The sequence below is a fragment of the Cicer arietinum genome, chromosome 7, assembly GCF_000331145.2.
Source record: "Cicer arietinum cultivar CDC Frontier isolate Library 1 chromosome 7, Cicar.CDCFrontier_v2.0, whole genome shotgun sequence".
In the NCBI taxonomy this organism is placed as follows: Eukaryota; Viridiplantae; Streptophyta; class Magnoliopsida; order Fabales; family Fabaceae; genus Cicer; species Cicer arietinum.
The window spans coordinates 15927183-15949129 of NC_021166.2; the positions used below are offsets into that span (position 1 = coordinate 15927183).

The 21947-nt window shown below is 32.5% G+C and overlaps 3 protein-coding genes across 4 annotated transcripts; 1 reads left to right on the forward strand and 2 right to left on the reverse strand.

The window, feature by feature from the left end:
- Positions 1-521: 521 nt before the first annotated feature.
- On the reverse strand, positions 522-4953 carry LOC101513101 (protein FMP32, mitochondrial-like). 2 transcript variants are annotated; one of them, XM_004509277.4, is made up of 8 exons: positions 4772-4953; positions 4260-4534; positions 4007-4138; positions 3691-3750; positions 1963-2039; positions 1797-1853; positions 1634-1700; positions 522-991 (listed from the first exon to the last, which is right to left on the reverse strand). In XM_004509277.4, exons 2-8 carry the CDS (start codon positions 4461-4463, stop codon positions 872-874), a joined length of 717 nt encoding a protein of 238 aa, XP_004509334.1. In that variant the 5' UTR covers positions 4464-4534; positions 4772-4953; the 3' UTR covers positions 522-871. The 2 variants fall into 2 exon arrangements, with proteins under 2 accessions (XP_004509334.1, XP_004509333.1); XM_004509276.4 differs by having other exon boundaries at positions 4260-4858.
- Positions 4954-5878: 925 nt separating this feature from the next.
- On the reverse strand, positions 5879-12903 carry LOC101513647 (uncharacterized). Its single transcript, XM_004509278.4, has 15 exons — positions 12456-12903; positions 12277-12358; positions 11050-11565; positions 10593-10761; positions 10339-10491; positions 10123-10220; positions 9836-9927; positions 9533-9603; positions 9315-9450; positions 8290-8349; positions 8133-8215; positions 7843-7919; positions 7678-7748; positions 6404-6461; positions 5879-6260 (listed from the first exon to the last, which is right to left on the reverse strand). The coding sequence occupies exons 1-15, from the start codon at positions 12707-12709 to the stop codon at positions 6087-6089; spliced, it is 2094 nt and encodes a 697-aa protein (XP_004509335.1). The 5' UTR covers positions 12710-12903; the 3' UTR covers positions 5879-6086.
- Positions 12904-14337: 1434 nt separating this feature from the next.
- Positions 14338-17546, forward strand: LOC101513973 (protein CHAPERONE-LIKE PROTEIN OF POR1, chloroplastic). The gene is made up of 5 exons (XM_004509279.4): positions 14338-14516; positions 15097-15315; positions 15421-15524; positions 16282-16726; positions 17157-17546. The coding sequence occupies exons 2-5, from the start codon at positions 15173-15175 to the stop codon at positions 17311-17313; spliced, it is 849 nt and encodes a 282-aa protein (XP_004509336.1). The 5' UTR covers positions 14338-14516; positions 15097-15172; the 3' UTR covers positions 17314-17546.
- The last annotated feature ends 4401 nt before the right edge of the window (positions 17547-21947 follow it).

Here is a 21947-nt window from a genome sequence, read left to right on the forward strand (position 1 = left end):
AATTTTTTTTAACTTTTTTTAAAATAATGTGTTCTAAAAACTTAATTTAAGTTTTCAAGAAACTTAATTTAAGTTTTCTTAAGTTTTGGCTTGTGACTATTTGCTTCTTGTACCCAACAAAAGAGAACGAAGCAATATCGAAATAACAGAGAAAGAAAAAAAAGAATAACCCAATAAAAATAGATGGAAATTAGAGCATTAGACGTCTAGGGTTAATTCTAAGACATTAAAACTATTAAACCAAATAAAATAATTTTTTTTAATGATATAGATTGTTAGTGTAAAATTACTTCACTTCTCTGTCTAATGAAAATCTAATATTTTTACAACATCATTTCACTTTTTGTAAGGATATTTGATTGTATAACATGACAAAATAGTAGTCTACCATTAGATGGCATGGCATTGTAAAACAGTTTTACAGTCACTATATTTCCATTAAATTGAAAGTACTACTTATTCTAAAATCAGTGACAACAAGCTTATATCTTAGACATATAATTCAAAAGGAAGCAACTAAATTTTGAGCGTGTACAGCAGCATCTAGATTCATTTGCTGAAATCAATTATAATCTTTGCCTCCATGGTGCGTGTATCTATATTTATATTATTATCATAATACTATCATCACGTGCACATATCCCAAAAGCATGGCCAATGAATAATCTAAAGAATATTTGTCGAATGAATAGGGCTTAAAAAAGGGCCCAATTGTTGCCTAATGGGTAGCTAGTTCCTTCAGCTCCATTAGCACCGCACTGTAATTTTGCAATTGTTTCTGACAGAACATACAACATCTTCCTAATAGCTTACTCTTGATTCCATTCCACCTACTTTTTATAGATTTTAACTGAGACATCACATAACCTATTCACATCAAGATGCGGAGAACAGCAAGGCCAACAGCAGAGATTGAAACAAGTGTTCCTATGCAGTATTTTATGACCTCATATTTAGCTGCTTCCAGTTGTGCTCTTAAAGAATGAATCTCCTGAATATCATGACACAAATTAACAAAAAAAGAAAGAAAAAAAAAACACAATATTGGTAATTTTTATGAGCTGAAAATAAGAGAAACTTGTTTGTATGTGTTTCTTTGAATGAACATTTGATAAGTGCACTTTTAATTATAATTATTTTGTAAAACTGATTTTGTTAAATTTGAGTTTGAAATGAAATGGTTTGCGTTTGGATGTTTTTGCTGTAATCTAAAAGCAAATTTGATGCAAGACTTGGTGTAAGTTTTCAACTCAAAGCAAAAGCTACTTTTTATTACTTAGTCAAATAGAGATTTGTACACAACAATCTTATCTGATAGTAACCAAACATTCATACTTTTACTAAAATAGACAATCAATTCTAATGGATTCTACCATGAAATCAAGAGTAAACCTTCAATGTAGTCTCTAAACCATCACTCTCTCTAATATGTGGTTCCTAAACTTTACAAATATAACAAATAGTCTCTAAACTATTCTCGATGTATCAAGTTGGTTCCTGAATTACTTCAAAATTGGACAGTGATAGTTCAGAACTAACTTGATAGGTCGAGAATACTTTAGAGACTTTTATTACATTTCTATGGTTTAGGGACCAAATTGGAGATTTTCTCTAAAGTCAAACACACACTTACCCTATCAAGTTTGTTGGTCAGGTTGTTAGTTTCAGCACTCTGATTTGACAGTTCCTCCCTAGTTCTCCTGCAAATGCAATGAATCGTCAACCATAGCAGTGAAAACAAGAATTTCAATAAGTTCTGTAATCTTTGACAAACAGCACATTTGTTCTTTGCTTACCCCCTTTCGAGGTTCAAATCCAATCGCTGCCCAGCAGTGACTTTGTCCATTTCATACCTGCATCACAAACCATATGATTGCACCATTAAACTCATAACAAATCCAAATAGGAACAGCTATGGTGGTTGATCAAAGCCAATTGCTAAAACATAAATTAAAAATATACCTCAATTCACTGCGCATTTTCTCTATATCATTCCTAAGCTTCTCAGTCTCATGTTGCAACAGAGAAAAATGGTGCCCCTGAATTATAAGTTTTTCAGCATATTACAGCCCCACACAAACAAAACCAATATCACCAATAAAAACAAACAAATTAAAGAAAACAACAATATAAATTTAAGGCCGAGAAAGAAAAAAGGAACAATAATAGTTCTCATTATAATGCAATGTTACCAACCAAACTTAGAAAGTGTATGTATATTCTCTAATCATTACATTTAATCTCTTAAAGAATTGATTTAACAGAAAAGCAACAGAAGTACGTTATCCACATATCTCTGAACTGAAGTGCTTATTTTGACAAGTATCATCATTAATTTAACATAAGGAGCATAGTTAGATTATTAATTCATATCATATTTCCCCGTGATTAAATGAGATAAACCTTCAGGAGGACCACAATCAATGACCCAAAAATCCTATCATAGCAACAGACACGCATGAATAGTTTCAAATAGAATAAAGTCACAAACAGCCCATTTGATTGGATGATCTTCAAATATATAGGGTAACCAAACTAGGAGATTTAATGAATTTTTCTGTCTCTTGAGGTTAAAATTTGTGTTGGCTTTCTATACTATCTGGTTTTACAAATATCAGATTGTAGCAAGCTTTGTCTAAATCCCAAAATTGAACATATGGATCGACATGGGGCATCAAATTATTCCCCTCGACTGATCCTAACTCTAATTGTTTTGTTGAAAAGCAAACAAAGAGATCCATGGGTGGTTTGTCCTATTCAAATATTCATGACCAGTAAGTATTTCTTTCTTTTCAGATAGGTCCTAAAAAAGAGAAGGAAGGTTGGCATGCCGACATGCATCTATTACGGAATTCATCCGACCCAAGAGTACACTAGCCCTTTTTCTGGAATGTCCAGGGTCAACATCATTGAATTGGTAAGTCGTCAATCCCCAAAATAGAATATGTAATTGTCAAAATCTTTGTATAGGAGTACTAAAGGGATTTAGTTATACAGGAGTACTAATAGGGATTTCATTATATAGTAACCTTGTATATATATATATCTGATGTATTGTCAACATATTTCAATTCTATAAAATATATTTTTACCCTAATTCTTGAGAGTAATGTACTTTATCCATTGGTTTAAGGGAGGTGGTTGCACTAATTTCAGAAGTGCCCAAAATACATTGTTATAAAAGTTAGCGGCAAGTTCATGTTCATTGCATGCAATACACGAGAAGAAGTGAGTTGAATGAAAGGGAAGAAAAGAAAGAGAAGCCATCATCGGAAAAGATGGGGATGAAGGAACTAAGTTAAAATTACTTTAGTTTCAGATAACCTAGCCAAACAGTGGCATTATCCATTAGCATGTTTTATTGATGTACAGGACAAAGAGAATGATGGGTATTTTGCTTTTACCTAATACTTGGGGAGCAGGATGTATTCGCTAAATGTTTTAAGCTAATGCAAAAAATATTGTTCAACCTGAATTAGTGTAGCTAGTTCATGAAAAAAGTACTATAAAGGATGGCATCAGTAAAGTAGGATGCTTCCAGCCTGCAATATATATATATACAGCACAAAAGTCTTTTACGCAGCCCTAGCATATTCACTACAAATATGAACTCCACATCTTTGTGCACCAAAATCATAAAACTTCAAATCCATACATAAAACTTCCTCATACGTCATAATTAATTAATACCTGTGAGCTCTGTACTTCTGATTTGAATTTGGACAGGTTGGACTCTTGAATCATTTCAGTCTTAAAAAAAGAAACAAAATAGCTCATATTAATTAGTACACAAGTTGCAATATTCTGAATTCTAAAATAAAATCAACCACCACATTATGTAACACAAAGGCAAATTACACACCCCACGGAATCACAACAACAAAAAACGAGTGCATCACCAATGTAATCCCTAAAACTCTAGGCGTTAAGTGATTTGATCTCTGAAATTAACAAACTTCCAACATGATTCCAAAAAAATACAGTATTTAGCAGCAAAGGGTCTTACTTTCTGCATTTCTCCTTTTGATACCAATGCCTGAGACACATTTTCAAGACTATCATTCAAAACTTCAGTTATAGCAGCAGTTATAGCCTCAGCTTGTTTTGAAGGCACTCCTTGTCCTTCTAATCTCCTAACCTAGAAAAACCACACAATTCAAACAACAAAACCCATAAATTAAAACATGAATGAATTGAAATGAAAACCATTAATTTAAAGTAAAATATAAAACAAAACAAAAGGGCAAAAAGGATATTACAAGAGCCAATGTATCAACGAGAAACAAGTGTTTTCCATTGGATTTCACCAATTGAGTTTGTGAAAAACATCTCGTGCTTGAAATTGAAGATGAAGAATATGGATCGAAGATTGCAGTTTGAAACGAATATGATGGTGCTATTCGGGAAGCTCCAAAACCTTTTAATCCGGTTAATTGCCGCACGCGCCTAGAAATCGCGGCCATGGATAAATCGCAGCTCTAACTTTAGGGTCTGAATTCGAATCCGCGTGCAGAAAATCTTCGCATAAATTAAACTACGACACGAAGGAAGAATAAAATTGAAAGAGGGAAATAAAGAATATTAAAAGTGAAAATCAAAGCATAGAGTTTAGTTTCTCTAACATGTCGCGTTTATCGATTAAGAGAATGAAAATTGAAAAATAATTAAAGTAATTAAATAAAAAATGATTTGTTTGACTTGGGAAATGTGAAATGGACGGTTATCTTTTTATCTTAACGAATGACCAAGCCAAGTGAAGGGATGTGAGAACCTTCGACACGTTGTTGTTGGTTGCGATGAATGAATCACCAAAACCGAACCATAGCAAATAGTACAAATTCAAGGAACTCTCGTGTGTAAGGAAAGAAAACGTGTTGTTGTACTAAATAAAGGATGTGGGAATCTCTGTAGTTTACGATCACTTTCTTATTTTACATACTGCACAAAATCAGTGTCTTTCTTAATACAAAATTTGTGGTTTGTTTTCTGTTTTTTTTAATATAAATAAATAATGACATTTTAAGTAAGCCAAAAAAATTACATTTCCTTCTTTTTTTGTAATGAAAAGAAATTAATTTTAATATTCATAATTTTAATGAGAAAGAGGGAGAGGAAGATATTACGAGATATTATGTTCACTGAAGTTAACGGTGAAGAGGAATTTCAATGAAGACGAAATGTCAGTTTACTAAAAGATAATTTGCTTATTTAGGTGTTTGGTTCAAGGTATTATTATTAATTCACATTTCTTGAAATGATATTTCTAGAAATATTATTATTAATAAGAATAACATTTCTACTCTGCATTTGGTAAGTGTTTATTTTTTATAAAATTTATTTAACTTCAAAATATTAAAAATTAGAAATACAAATATATGTGAGTGATAGTAAATAACATTCTTGAGAATAAAAAGTAATTTTGAAATTTGAAACAAAACATAGGAATATTCTTAATCAAAAAAACATAGGAATGTTCTTAATAAAAAAAAGCATAAGAATGTTCAATTCCCAATCCAATATTCTCAAAAATAACATCGTCAACCTTGAAACGAATAGAGTGATTATATTAATTAATTTTGCATGTTGATTTTTAATCTTATTGTGTAAAACAATTTTCTCTAGTTACCAGTTATTAAAAAAAAACAGGCATGCTATGAATTAAAATGAAAGTTGTTTTTTGACGAAATAACTTTCATTTCAATACCAATAAAACTTGCAATACGAACATCAGTAAAGACTTGAGAAGTAGCATTTATGGCCACCGGTGCCAAACACGTGAACACTAGGGAAATATGTTGATAAAAAATAAAGATTCTATATTAATCTATAATCCACGACATGATAGCACCAAACACTGAAGATTCAGTTCACGTATTAATAGAGTTATGAACTTATGAGTGATGAATATTTGAAATTGTGTGGCCTCCCCTACCACTAGGCTTTCATATTAGAAAATGAGGAAAATAAGTCATGTTTCATATATTATTTCAATCTATAATCTATTCCTTTAATTTTTTTACTGATAAGAAAATATGAATATACATTTTCTTTGCGTATGTAATACATGTAAAAGGTTAAATTATTTACTATAAGTTTTGGTCATGCCCTCCCTTCATCCAAATTTCTGGCTCTGCTCCTGGCTGTATGGAAGAAACACCGTTATAAACAGGAAAATATGTATCCAACTGAAGTTGGTCTAAGATTTGTTGTGTAGCCCACAGATAAGATGAATGGCCTTCAATGTAATCTGTGACATCAACCTGCAAATCAAAATAACACCCATTTTATTAAATATGATGAATATTTAAATTTCATGATATATGTCAATGCTTCATATTGTTGATAAGAGTGCAGCTTGCAAGAATATTTATACGTTAACAAAGAGTAGGAAGAAGAATCTTACATTTTGGATCCCAGGAATATCAACTGGTTCAATTCCAGCTAATCCTTTTGTAAGTAGACTGTTCAAAGTAAAAATAACAATTATAATTATAATCATAATCATAATTTCAACTTTCTGTCCATTAAAACTGAAACATGTAACAATTTACTCAAAATAACTCTGCACATATTGATCAAAATAATTAATAATTTTACAGAAATTAAATTACGTAGTAATTATGCACAAATTGCCTAGAAATACATTTAATCAGGGGAAAATTAACTGTCATGCTAAGAATATAAATCCCTAATAAACCCTAGCTCCCTCGTCTATAAACTGTGGCAGACACCATAACAATAAAGAAGTGTTACTGTCCGCATACGAACAGCCATTAGACAGATTCAGGGTCCAGATCAAATAGCTGAAGTGGAGTTGATGAATATAAGGAAATCTGTTCTCATCCAATACTAACAACTTCATGAATACAAAACCACACATCATGCTATGAATTTTTAAAACTTTCTCAGGTAGGAGTAGGAGTGTATGTGAGCTAATGAAGTGGTAAGTATTTGTGTTTATTCAAGCTCGAGTGATTATAAGCTCAAACAAGTTCTATTGTTTAGTTATATAACAAGTATAGACACCCATGACTAAGCACATGTTTTCATTCACTGGTTGGGTGGAAAACATTGACACCTGGCATCACATGTCCTTTTTAACTGGAATAGAACAAAACTCAATTATAACATTAGCTGAGCTCTTTGTAGGGTTGAGATTTATAACTTCAGGCTTGAAATCAAACTGTTATTTAAATTAAGTTCTAACTTCGTAGGGCTGACATTAATAACTCACCAATAGCTTGTGTAGGTCGATGTGTGTATTCTATTGACATTTTCCTGAAGAAATGTAATTTTATTTATTATTACTATTTTACATCTACTACTAAACTCCAATCTCCTAGAGTCATATTTAAAATGAGTGACCATCACCAATATCATCCTTACATAAGTTATACCATTTCCATAGTTACAAATTTTATCTTCCAGTCTTGAGTCATGTTCATGGATTCATTATTATAAAATAATTTTACAACATGTTCAAGCATTAAGATGTCATTTAAATACTAACATACTCAAAAAACAATTCAAGAACAAATTTAATAATGAAAAAGATATTATTGAGCTATAAAGGTGTTAAAATCAAGCTCCAGACTTGACATACGCCAAACTTGAGCATTTTACACACACAAGCCTAGCTTAAACCTCGTATTTTTTTACCACTATGTTTTTATGTACCTGGCACGGAAGGCAACTCCAAGCATCCAATCTTTCCTTGAATAAGCATTTACAAACCTTCCTGCTACCATCTACAGAATACCAAAATATTTAGAAAAACAAATCATCGTCGTAAAACAGGTGAGGAAGTTCTATCAAGAGAAGAATTATATCTCCCATATAAACCTTTCTAGCAGCTTCCCAGTTCTCATCCTTGATTGGGATGGGTGCTCCAAGAAGTACAACTCTTTCTACTAGCTCAGCTGCCAATCAAAGGGTACACCATAAAATTAATAAGAACATCATGTTCAATAGATACACGCATGAAAAGAGTGCCCAAGGACATGAAATCGTATGCACCATCGCAAGAGTTAAAAAGATAAAGTAAGAAAAAATAAAGCTATCAATTTAATATAGAATGTCAAATAATCTAACACAATAAAGACAAACAAAGAGAGGAAGCTAGGGATACCTACCTCCATTTTCTGTTTGAGCCAAACACTGTAGGCACTTGAAAATAACTCTTGCTCCAAGAGAATAACCAACAAGTGTCACGGGCCTGAAACTCATTGATCAATATTACTGCATCATCTACAATTTTTAAGAATTTAAGTAAAAGAAATAGTAAAATACCTATTTCCCTGCAATCCTTTTAATAATACTTCGGCAAGCAACTTTCCAGCTTTGTTCGATCTGAAAAACAAATTAGCTAAGATAAGCATATCTGACTCTGAGTGTAAATTAGGAACAGAAATTGTTCGTGAAGTTTTCTGAAGCCATTACATTCATAAACACCTTTGTATCAACAAAGACAAACATAAAGAGATCTGTACATATTGTAGACCATCCAGTAAATTGTTTTTAAATAAATAAATAAGACTATGGGCGTTTAACCCACCCAGGTGTACAGTTCATTTTGGCAAAAGGTGAAGTTATGTGTAGATTTCACCTTAGAGATGCAAATGGTGAGCAGCAGAATTCCAAATTCCAAGGAAGTAGAAAACAAAAATAATAATACAATCAATATGGATCAATTGGTGCTGGTTGGAATTGGATATCCATCCAATCCATGAATCCTGAACAGGTTAAATTTCCTTAATAATATTTTAACACTCTAAACTATATCATTAGTTTATTTTTACCCATCGATTATGACCCAATACAAAATATGTGCCACCCTTAGGTTAGATGAAGTCTTACAAAAGCTACATCTAAGAATAGTGTATATCATATATGGCAACAATGTTCCCCCAAAAACAGATTAATTAAAATTAGTTCCTTGCAGTTGCCAACTTCCATGACTCAAGTTAAATTTGATAGTAACTTACGAATTACCAGCAAAATCAACTGAAACCCTCGTGAAAATTTGAAATGTAATAGTAGTAGTGTGTAGATATTTGATGAGGTGCAAAACATAAATCTTATACTATTTATACTAATTTTCTAGGCCAAGCACTATGTAGTGTAACAGTGTGCAACTAGTAAAAGCTTAGTCCAATAACATTGCAAACATAATGACAATCCTAATTCCTAATACTCAAAGTGTCTAGCATCTTGAATTGCATACATGATATCAAATGACAAAAGCACACAAAAGTTTTCCAACAGCCAAGCATACTTTCTAGTCTACTTAGAATCAAGAAACAAACTAAGTAAACCTGTTAATAGCTATTGTCCATTTACTGTCAATGAAATCAGTTGCTGCAAGTAATACAGCTGGCCATGCCAGTGCAGTTACAAGTGTGCTCAAAACTGTCATCATTGCCCCTTGCTTCATCAGCTGCATTGCAAGTCCTGATGCAAGTCATGGAAATATTAGCATTATATATTTTTAGTAACATAAAAGTGACAGAAACCTAAATTCCAAACCAATTACTTGAAGTAAGCCAATCCTGAATCGCAGTGCTCACAGCAATCAGATTTTTAGACTCCCATTGAAGTGAATACCTAACTTTTGGCAAGGCCATAAATGGTCATTTTTTGGGGGACCATCAATCATAAGAATGATAACAATACAATTTCTAGAATCAAGACAAATTTAAGTAAAATATATATAAGGTAATATCAATAATAAGGTATTTTTTAATCAACATGTTGCATCCAACCCAAGCATTTCAAGCTGAAAAGACCTTCCTTGACTGGCAACAATAGTAATGAAGTAAAATATTCACTATTTTACCTTTCCAAATTGTCATTCAATCCTTCCCATGGCCTTATAAAATCTTCCTTCTCAAAGACAAATCCGGAGATCAAGATCTCGACCCCTAGCCTCTGCAATCAAAAGCTTGAGAACAATCTAATTTGAAACTATAAACCAAGTGCCAAAGTATTATGATAATTGATAATACAAGAAAGGTAAGACAATGTTCGTAGTTCATACATGAGAATGCAGAAACACTGATCATAATTCAATTGAGGAACGTCTTGTCGCAAGAAAATAGTAATATGAAAGGTATAAAAACTTACGCCTTGGTTATGGTTTTCTCCGATAGGTTTGAAATCAAACTCATCAACACCCCCTACTCTCCTAGCCATTTTGCTTCCCGTAAGTCCAGCCCCAGCAGCTGATAGAAGTAGAACAAATTGATACATTAAAAATTAAACTGTGAATGACACTCAACGAAAGGGAAGATATATTAACATAGCATGAAAAAGTTCCGGCAACTCTAGTCACATTCGTACCACCAAATGATGCAGCAACAGCAACAGAACCAGCAACAGTTCCTGCAGCACCAGCAGCTGCAGCAAATCCACTGGCTCCAATTACTGGGATCAGAGTACCCAAAGTCGGGGCTAGAGCTCCAAATCCTGCAGCAATTGCTGGTGCAGCTAACCCTGTTGAATGGTTTAAAAAATCATAACCGTTTAGAAAATGATTTATTTATTAGTACTATATATTCCATTGTACATTCGGAAAGATATTAAGGTTTCCGCACCACCGGTAATAGCCAACAAGGCTCCCCCAGTAATTGCAGCTGCACCAATAATTCCACCACGCTTAAATTTCGCCCACTTGCTTCCCTTTGCTTGAGTTTCTTCTTTTCTGGATTCTTGCTCTTTAACGAAAGCCATTGCAGAACAAGCAACCATGGTCTCAATGGCCTCCTACAAAGTGAACATTCATCGTCATGTTTAGAAGAAATGAAACCAGTAAACATACAAGAATTTGATAACCGATAATATAAAAGATAAGCTCAACCCGGATGTCAGTAACATAGAAACCAAGGTGAATTTATAGGCAACATTCACCAGAACAAAGTTTACTTCCTGATATGTCTTGTTAATCCAGTATAGACAGACAGAAACCACGTCATTCATATTAAACTTATAACAATTTGTTCCGTCATCAATTAACTTGTATATTAAAAATATTCATCATGCAAAGTTTCAAACCATTTTTGTCCACTTGACATCAAGCCATGTTGCCAGCAACCGCAGAGCTACACGATGACGAGCATCATAACCCTTTCTCCTCCGTTTACATTCTTTGTCATCTTCACCCAAATTTGACAGACAAGCAGAGAGAAGTTCATAGAGAACCGTCACTTTCCTCTGATCACTAAGCATCATCACCTCTTCAATCGGTCTCTCGTCAACTTTACTATTATCGGATCCCTGGGGTGGATCTTCAAAATTGATTAAAGGGGCGACATCAGTCTCATTCTGAGTTTCCATGTTTACTTCAACCTTTTCAGAATTAGATTGAACATCAGCAGTTGAATATTTTTCACGGCACCGATGCTCGTATTCATGAATCCTCTCTCTTTTAGAGTTAGAAGTCTGCAAATTCTTTTCAATGTCAAGTAATAAAGCATCAACCGCTTTTGACAGAGCAAGTTCTTGGTCTAGCCGTTGAGCAGATTCAGCAGAACCATCATCATCAGAATCTTGAGAAAGCAATCTCATGAACTGAAACATTCACATACATTATAATCATGTGGGAAACAAAATCATCAAAGTGAATATGTAATTACTAATTGGTAATTGATCCCTCCATTCTAAAATAAGTGCCTTTTAGCATATAAAAAATAATCCCAAAATAAGAGTTGTTTTATTTTTTCAATGTGACATTAATTTTTTTTCCAGTTCTACCCTAAATTGATATTGAGTGCTAGGGGTGGGAATAGGTCAGATCAAGTTAGATTTAACATAACATTTTAAAGAATTTGACTTTACATGACTTCATATTTCAATTTTATTTTATTATTATAATATTATTTAAATTTAAATATGTCCAAAACTAAAGTAGAATATATATGATTAAATTACTAAAAGATTCGCAAATTTATAATTTAACATAAAGTTCAAAATCTAATATATAATAGTAATAGTAATAAAAAAAATATTATTCATATTTACTTAAATAGGCTGGCCTGACGGGTCTGAAATCTTTTTTTTCTAATGTTATATAGTCTAGCCCCGGATTGAGTGCACTACTTTCAATTTCAAGTCATAAGTCATTCATTATATTAAAGTATGCATTTATGACAATGATTAATAACAAAATAGTAATAAGAATAATATGAAAAAACCAAAGACGACACTTATTTTGGAACAGTAATGAATAAGAAAGAAAGAATTGTCTGTGAACAAAAGAAGAAAAGAAGTGAAGAGACATACTGGTCCAACATGATGTGTAGAAGAAGAAGAACCAGCAGTTTCCTCTAATCCATACCATGCAGATGAATCAATATCTAGAAACCTATTCAGATTCAGATTCAAATTCAGATTTAAATTCAAATTCAAATTTAGAATAAGCTAACTAACTAGAAGGGGAAAAGAGTGGAAGTAATACGAACTTGAAAACGGAGCGGAGCAAACCGGAATGGTGGTGGACCCAAAGATCAGGGTCATCGGAAACTGAATCATTGCTAGAACTACTAGTACTGGTTCGTTCGTTGTTGGAGAGGGAGTCATCCGAAGCGGGTAAGAGTAGCGATCGGGTTTGATTAACCTGGGATTCGTGAAGGGACAGTCCGAACAATGCTGCGGCAGCGTATCTCTGTGTCGGTGATAGAAACGACGTCGTCGTTGTGGTGGGCACCGTCGCCATTTGGGAAGTGATTATTTATTTTATTACGGAGATGAAACAGCGTCGTATTGTTGTTTGGTAGTAGCGTTATTGAAGTAAAAAATTGTAGATGATGATAATGAAGTCAAATTTTGAAGGTGAAAGTGTAAGGGGTTTTAAACATTACGGTAGATGGGTGGACAGTGACGTGGCGCACCGGGGGTTTTCATTTGGAGGTGTCCTGCGAACTTTGTAGGCCAGCGCAAATACTATTGCATCCTACTTTAGACAAGATTAATAGATGTAATAATAAATATTAATTAAAATTATTAGGGTTCGTTTTATGATCAAGAAAAGATGGTAAAATATTAAATTTGATTAAATATATATTTATTTATGAGACTAATTTTCATGCATTTATGGGCGAATGGTGGTGTATTTATGGGGTAGTTTTGGATACTTCATTTTTTTTAATAAATTGATATATTTTTATATTTAACTATCATAAATAAGTCTATTTCTCTAAAATTAATATAAATGAGTCAGTTAAAAAATTATTATTTGATTGATAATTTTATTCATTTTATTTGGTTGAGAATATGAAATAACAAATACTTTTTAAGGAGAAAGATAGAAAAAATTATGGGCTATTGTGATCCTTCCAAATATCACAGACATCCACGCTAAAATAAGAACTCCAATGAGATTGACCTAAATCAATATCATTGATAGACAAATTTCAATCTAATCAATTATACGCATCATGGCTAAAAAACATACTCTAGTGATCCAATCAGAACATCAAAAAAATCCTTAACTTCACCACAATCTCTTAACATATGCATAATGATTTAAGGACATTCACAACAGCACGAACAAATATTATATGTGGAAATCACTATAAAGTGTCTTTCATCATTTATAAGGAGTCTAATATGAGTTAACTTCCAAAGAAAATCTCTATAACGATTATGGACATTCCAACTCCAAAATTTCTCAAATATAAGATCATGATCAGGAGTGATATTTTGTCGAGAATAAAGAAGCTCGTAAACACTTTTTAAAGTAAAATGACCATATGTTATAAGATTTCAACAAGAAAAATCACATCTTCTTGGAGCAAGGGGTTTGATAGAAGCAATTTTGTCACAAATATATCTGGGCACATACCTCTCAATTTTGTCCCAGTTCCATCTACCTTTTGAAGCATAATTAAATACTGAAAAATCAAATTCCCAAATAGAAAATAACACCAGATCCAATGGTCCTTCAAAATCTTGTATCATGACCATCTTGAATTACATGTAATATTTTTCTTTGACATCTTTTCAAATATTTACAATAGTCTTTTAGGTAGAGGATGAAACATAATAGAAATTTACATAAGGGATACTGAAAAAGCAATAATTATATTTGACTTTCATAAACTTAATCCACAATTTATCTGAATAGGTCATAAGATCTCAAACTAATTTTCATCGTGTAGGCCTTATCTAACATACAAACTTTTGAAATCCAAACCCCTGATATTTTAAAAGACAAAAAAAATTTCATGAGACAAAATGTACTTTATGTTGATTTATAGTTGGTTCCGTAAAATGAATAAAATTACATATAATAAGTTAGTTTCTAAAATATTACAATAAGAAAAAAAAAAAGTTAACAAAAATAAATATTTGGATGGGGCAGGGTTTTGCGGTGTCATCTCGGAAGCCCTTTTCTCGCTCTGCAACTGCAATTGTGCTATCCGTTGTAATTCATTCACTCACAAGCTCTTTCTCCACTCTCAGATGATGATTCAACTCTGAACACTCAACACTTTCCCCCTTTTCCTAACGCCAAACCAAAGGTAACACTTTCCACCTCTTTAATAATTTCACACATATTGCTTTCACTTCCATTGCTCACATTCCAATTCACACGGTGTCTTTTCTCTCTCATAATAATTTCATTTCGTCTCTTCCACTTTCATTCTCCTTAGTCTTACTTTCGAATCATTCTATTTTTTTATTTTATTTTTACGATTTACACGAGGTTTTATTTTCTTCACCGATACTGTCGTTTTCTTCAACCCTGCACGCCGCACTTACTTCACTGATACTGTCGTTTATCTACTTATCCATCAATAAAAGGAAGACAAATTTTTGGAATCCCAAAACATAGCGATTTAGTGTTCTGGATTATAACAATTAGTTAATTGCATGATGGTAGCAATTAGTTTGTAGTGTTTTCAATTGTCGATTGCTGAAAATAACAGATTGTTCAAATTCCGCAATGCTATATAGTGTCACAACTTCTGCTATTTGACAATACTTTTGTTGGTTTGTATTGCATTGCATAATTACCGAATGTATCTTTGTTTAAGTGATATTACTCTCTTTGTCCTGTGTTGTTCATTGGTTTTTCTTTTGTGTGTTTGAAATTTATAGCATCAAGTTGTGATCTCTATTCTCCCAAGGCAAAAGCAGATAGGGTTTTATTTTCTGAAGTTTTATTTTTATAACAATGATTGTATCTGGGTTAAGTGGAACTCTCTCAAGATGCCCCCAATTACCTCCTGGTTGCCTAGAATCACGCCGTGTTCGGGTCATGGCCTTTTCTGTGGCCGGTAAATGTACACAAAGGACAGCATTTCCCAGAGTGGAAAGGTATGCTCAATTATCATTACCTATTCAACTTGGAAATCGATGTATGGTTCATGCTTTGTGGAATGGTAAACAATTCATTATTTTCCTCACCCTGTCAATTTACAGAACGAGTTTTTCATCTCCTGGATTAAAATGCAACAGAAGACAAGTTCTATTGGTCAGAAGTGCCATGGATGCTTCATACGGTGATATGTCAAATGATTCTGCTGGTAAATTTTCTATCTTGATGATGAAGCTCAATTCTTATATTTCATGATATAGAAATTCTCATTGCAAGGTTAAGATCTTGTGAAACCGGTATGTAAGTTAAATGGTATTTTTTTTTTGAAATAATAGGTATTGTAAAGAAAAACTAAACTTGAAAATGATTCTGTGATTATTATGGATTTTTTTTGCTGTTGTCTTGCCCATTGGTTTGTAAAGTTGAAGCCATCTCTTCCTTTGATAATTACTTAAGCACAATCATTCATAATTGCTGGTGTATGCGATGCTGAACTAAAATATGTTAAAAATAAAGTGTTACGTTACAAGCCCAAGAGGTAGGTGCCAGGTGGCTAGATCATAAGGAGTTCAAGGAGGAATTTGTTTTTCAGTTTAGTTTAGTGTTTTTTTCTTGGCATGTGAGGTGGGGAGGAGTGTTTTTTCAGTTAAACAACTGGTTTATGGGAGACAGACAAATAGTGCCTACTCTTTGGCCAGAATGACTGTTTCTCTTCCTTCCCACCCTTGGGAATGGACCCTGTCATGTTAAGTTTTAACATGAGTAATGACCTTGTTATGTGAAAATCTCTCTCCCTCTTCCTCTTCCTCTTCCTTTTCCTCTCCCTCTCCGTCTCCTCTCTCTCTCCACATGAGTCATGACTCGAAGTCGAACCCTTTGTTTATGCACATGATACTTTGAATCACCTTATATAAAACCAACAATATATTATAGCTTAACTTGCTGCTCCTTTGCTACAAATGCAGCTGTTTTCCCAAGAATTAGTGTGAGCGATCCATATAAGCGACTTGGAATAAGCAAGGAAGCTTCTGAAGAAGAAATTCAAGGAGCTAGAAATTTCCTGATTCAAAAATATGCAGGGCACAAGCCAAGTGTAGATTCAATCGAGTCAGCGCATGACAAAATAATCATGCAGAAGTTCTATGAGCGGAGGAACCCAAAAATTGACATCAATAAAAAAATGAGGGAAGTCAATCAATCTCGATTTGTTCAGGCTGTCAGAGGCAGATTTCGCACTCCATCCACGACATTCATTATAAAAACTTCACTGGCATTTTTGCTACTTGGTGTTCTGACTGTTCTCTTTCCAACTGAGGAAGGGCCAACACTTCAGGTAGCATTATCTCTGATTGCCACAACGTATTTCGTATATGATCGGCTGAAGAGCAAGATAAGAGCTTTGTTTTATGGGTATGTAAACAGTGATTTGTCTCATTCTTCTAAATATATTAAACATATACTACTTCACTTGACAATATTGTCTACCAGACAATGATTGAGCATTTTTCATTTTGATAGCATCACTTATTCCCAATGATATTAATATCAATCACTGTTGTCAATCGCGGATCGCAGAAAATAACTGTTTGTTCAAATTCCGCTATGCTACAATATAGCACTGCTATAGTCGCTATTTGGCAACCTATCAATGTGCCCCTCTCCTCGCGGATCGCAGAAAATAACTGTTTGTTCAAATTCCGCTATGCTACAATATAGCACTGCTATAGTCGCTATTTGGCAACCTATCAATGTGCCCCTCTCCCCTTTAAAATTTGATGCATTTATGGTATCTCTCTCATCTCATTATGTTCTCCTTATATACATTTGTGATTTGATGCAGGGTTGGAGCATTTATCTTTTCGTGGCTGTTGGGAACCTTCTTGATGGTATCAGTAATTCCTCCCATTCCTATAATTAAGGGACTAAGAGCATTTGAAGTGACCACATCATTGATAACATATGTTTTATTATGGGTTTCGTCTACCTATCTTAGATGAAGAGCTAAAGCTCTGTATCTTAATTTGACTGCTGGGTTTGATAGCAGAAGACTAGTTTTTTTTTTTAGTGGAAGTTTACATAATGTTATGGCTTACCTTATTTAGATGTCACATTATAGTCTTTTTTGTTGAATTGGCTTTTATGTTATTTGTTGTTTAAATATTTGAATGAGCATACATACTGGAATTTTGGAGGCATGACAATGAATATGACCAAAGCTTTTCTTGTTGTCTATACTATCAAATTATAGTTATTGACCAGTTTGTTTATTTATACAAATTAAAATGCAGAGTTCTATTGCATATTGTGAGTGATTTTTCTCGTGAAATTGGAAAGTATTCAAAAGTTTTGGTATAACCCTTCGCCTGTTTGATATATTAAAAGTGAAAATACTAAAACGAATTTCCTTATGAGAGAAATAATAAAAACATACGGGCATTATTAAAAAAGATGTTTTTATTTAAGAGTTATAAAAATAGATGTTTGTTGGGGTTTTGTTGACTAAGAAAAATTCAACAGACAATTCAACCCATTTCCCATGTTTAATAGGGTGCAATTTTTCCAACTCCTCACAATTCTAAAAAGTTACACAATTTTTAATGTAACCTTGAGATGGAGAAAGCAGGTTTGGAGAGAAAACTTCAATTGCAACAACTTGAAGAGCTTAGACTTGAAGCTTACGAGAACTCTCGTATCTATAAGGAGAAAACTAAGTACCTTCATGATAAGATGATTTCTAGGAAGAAATTTTCTAATGGCCAAAAAGTTTTATTGTTCAACTCCCGTTTGAAAATTATGGCTGGGAAACTTCGATCGAAGTGGATTGACCCTTTTGTTGTTACTAACATTTTTTCTTATGGTGCAGTGGAAATAAAAAGTGAAAACACCGAGAAAATGTTCAAAGTAAATGGACAACGCCTCAAGCTATTCCATGAGAGCTCTGTGCTTAAAGATGCTACCATAGAAGAACTCTCCTTGGAAAAGCACATCTACACTGAAGTTTAAACAAGGAGCTCCATTTCCTTACTCTTATTTTATACTTGTTACTTTTATTGAGGACAATGTGTAATTTAAGTGTGGAGGTATTATTTAGGATTTTATTTGTTATATTTCAAAATAAAAAATAAATAAATAAATAAAAATGGACATTGCACTGCATGCTTTTTCATCAGATTTTATGGTTGTAAATGTTGAGAGTTTGTTTGGACTGACATGATTGGATAGTATTTTTGGATTCTTTGTAAAATAAATTGGATTAAAATGCTAAATTATATATCATTTGTGATAAGTCATTAACATTTGTGAGATTTTTGAACCTTATTATGAATGAAATACATTTTTTCATCTTTTTTTTTGTGTGTGTTATCTCACTCATGATTGCTAGTTACGCCATAACTTGACTTGACTCTTGTCCCATGCATATATTGAAATGATCTAGACATTTGTTTCTGATTAAGCTACTAGCCAAATAAGCCTACCCCACAATTATCCATTTGTTTAAGTCTCTTTGAGCTTAATTATCCTATTCTTTGTTATATAGCTCATTACTAGCCTAAAAGTGAAAAACAATGAGTTGACTCAATCTTGGGGGATAAAGGAGTATTTCCTTACATAAGTGTAGGGGTGCTCAACTTATTTGTTTAAATTTGAGGGTTATAAAAGAAAAAAAAAAAGACAAAAAATATATATGAGGAAAAATGGTTGTATTGTGAGCAAAGACAATGTGAAAATAAAAGTCAATGATATTTTTTGAGTTACTTCTTAATGTTGTTTTTCTCTCTTAATCATTACTCTTTTATCCTCTTTGATTTTCAGCCCTAGACTTGTTAGGATTATCTCACCCTTACATTGGCCATATTACAACCTAAATAAAGACCTTTTGATCATTATTTGCATGTGTTTCAAATATAGATTATAGATGTTTGTCAAGCTTATGTTAGTGCTAACTTTCATGATGTGCTTTGAGTGTAAAGAGTAGCCCAAATACTTTAAGTGTATTGAGAGAATTTTATATCCTGGGAGAACTCTATCACTTATGATGCATTCTTTAGTTAACTTGTCATCTTGTTTGCCTTGTTTGCCTTAAGCTAGAAATATTTTTTTTCTCTCACCACTTTGCATTCATAAGAATATTTGGAACCCCATGCATTGTTTTGCTCGGAGTGCAAAAGTTTAAGTGTGGGGAATTTGATCATAGCATTTGGGCACATGTTTTTAGTTTGATATTTTAAAAGCTCTTTATAGCTTAGATTAATATTTTTAGTTTGTTTCTAAACTTTGGGTCGAATTTGAATTATAATTTTATTATTTGCATTTTAATTTTATTATTTGTATTTTGACTCTTTCTCGCTCTGTAGGTCATAACTTGAGCTCTGGATATCAGATTGGCGCATATGAGCAGGCGTTGAAAAACTATAAATCCGAGCTACAACTTTTGTGTTGGAAGAAAAGACGAATTCCGAATTTTACTGGGCCTAAATTGCAGATTTCGTAATCTGAATTTTAAATTTTGTAATAATTTTACTTAGCGGGTCACTTGTTTTTAAACCCTAAAGCCCAATATCAAGTACTACATATTGACAGTTTTGTTTCTTTTCTAAGACGGAAAAAATTAAGATTCAAATTGCTATACATAAACAGTTTTTATTTTAATATCATGGAATGTTAATTTTATAAGATTAATCAACGAGTTCATAGTTTCATCTATACCTTGAGATTCAGGTTACACTGTCAATTTTGATTCATGATTCTATTCTTGTTTATTTGATTATATTGATATTTTGATTGCTTAAATTGAATTTCAATAAGATTGATTAAATTTATTTGACAGAATTTGATTTCGATTTCTAATTTAATTGAATTATAATTTTGCGACGCTTGATCGTTAATTGTAATATTTTGATGATTGTGATGCTTAATCCAATCAAAGAAACTAAATTCACATAGGATTGATTACGCTTGTTTGATCAATTATATAGTCAAATAAGAATAGAATCACAAATTAGAAATTAAACTCATTGATAGAATCTCTGATAGGTCTGAAATAGCAAAACAATTAATCCACTTATTCGAGTTTCAGACCTATCAGAGATTCTATCAATGAGTTTAATTTCTAATTTGTGATTCTATTCTTATTTGACTATATAATTGATCAAACAAGCGTAATCAATCCTATGTGAATTTAGTTTCTTTGATTGGATTAAGCATCACAATCATCAAAATATTACAATTAACGATCAAGCGTCGCAAAATTATAATTCAATTAAATTAGAAATCGAAATCAAATTCTGTCAAATAAATTTAATCAATCCTATTGAAATTCAATTTAAGCAATCAAAATATCAATATAATCAAATAAACAAGAATAAAATCATGAATCAAAATTGACAGTGTAACCTGAATCTCAAGATGTTGATGAAATTCTGAACTCGTTGATTAATCTTATAAAATTAACCTTCCATGAAATTAAAATAAAAATTGTTTATTTCTTTTAGCAATTTGAATTCTAATTTTTTCCGTCTTAGAAAAGAAACAAAACTGCCAATATATAGTACTTGATATTGGGCTTTAGGGACGGAGAAAACAAGTTTATTTTAGACAACACACAAATTGTGTTTTATTTAAATGTATACAATGGAAGTGATTGAAAAATTGCTCCCTTTATTTGAAGGCTTTTAGACTTATCTCAGTTATAAACCCTACGTAAGCTTGCCTTGATTTTTTTAACTTCGATGCCCATTGACTTTTTTATGGTAATCTATATAGTTGTTATTTGATTAAGATGACAATACATGATTTTGATTTGTCATTAGAAAAACAGTCTATTAGAAAACTTTTCTGTTTATATCGTTATTAAGATAACTTTTTGAAAGATATAATAACATAAAATCACCCAATCTAAGCATTGTCACAAAACACAAGAGTATCCTCTCAGTTATAACCTTCAAAGAATAAGCTTTGTGCAGCCCCTTTCAAGTAGTTATCCAAATGAAATTTGACGCATACCAAAATTAGTCTTGTAAAAATTTCCACTGAAATTGACAATTGACATGAATGTGAATTATTATTGAGTACTACTTCAAGAGTTCAACCAAACATTTCAACAGCAAAAAAACATTAATTCATTACCCTCTGATGCTTTCAATATGAGAGTCACACTGGAGGATACTAATCAAACATAGAGATCTCAATGGATGCTGAATTCTCCAAATCCACCTCCTCTATGGAAAAAGCTAATTAGTCCAGTAAATAAATAATATGCTCTTTTTTTCATCCAAAAAGAGAACTTGCCATGAATATACTGTTTCTTTCTTTGGAAGTTTATTTCCAATACTTAGCTTGTTCAGAAATTATGATGCTTTCAAGTTTAAAGATAAATTAAAAATAGTGTTTTTGAAACCAAACATTTCCCTAATAGCTCAAGTAGTGAAACTGTGTATGATATTTGTTATGTGGAAAAGAATTCTTCTACAAACTGGTTCTCAATTATCAAAACACATTAGGAAACACTTGGATGGCAAAAGCAAGTCAACAAACACCCATATTGTCAACACTCTTGTTGCATTATATGAATATGCATCCAAAACATAGGAGAAAGAATTGGACAAGCACTGTTGGGGGAGAAATAACAGGA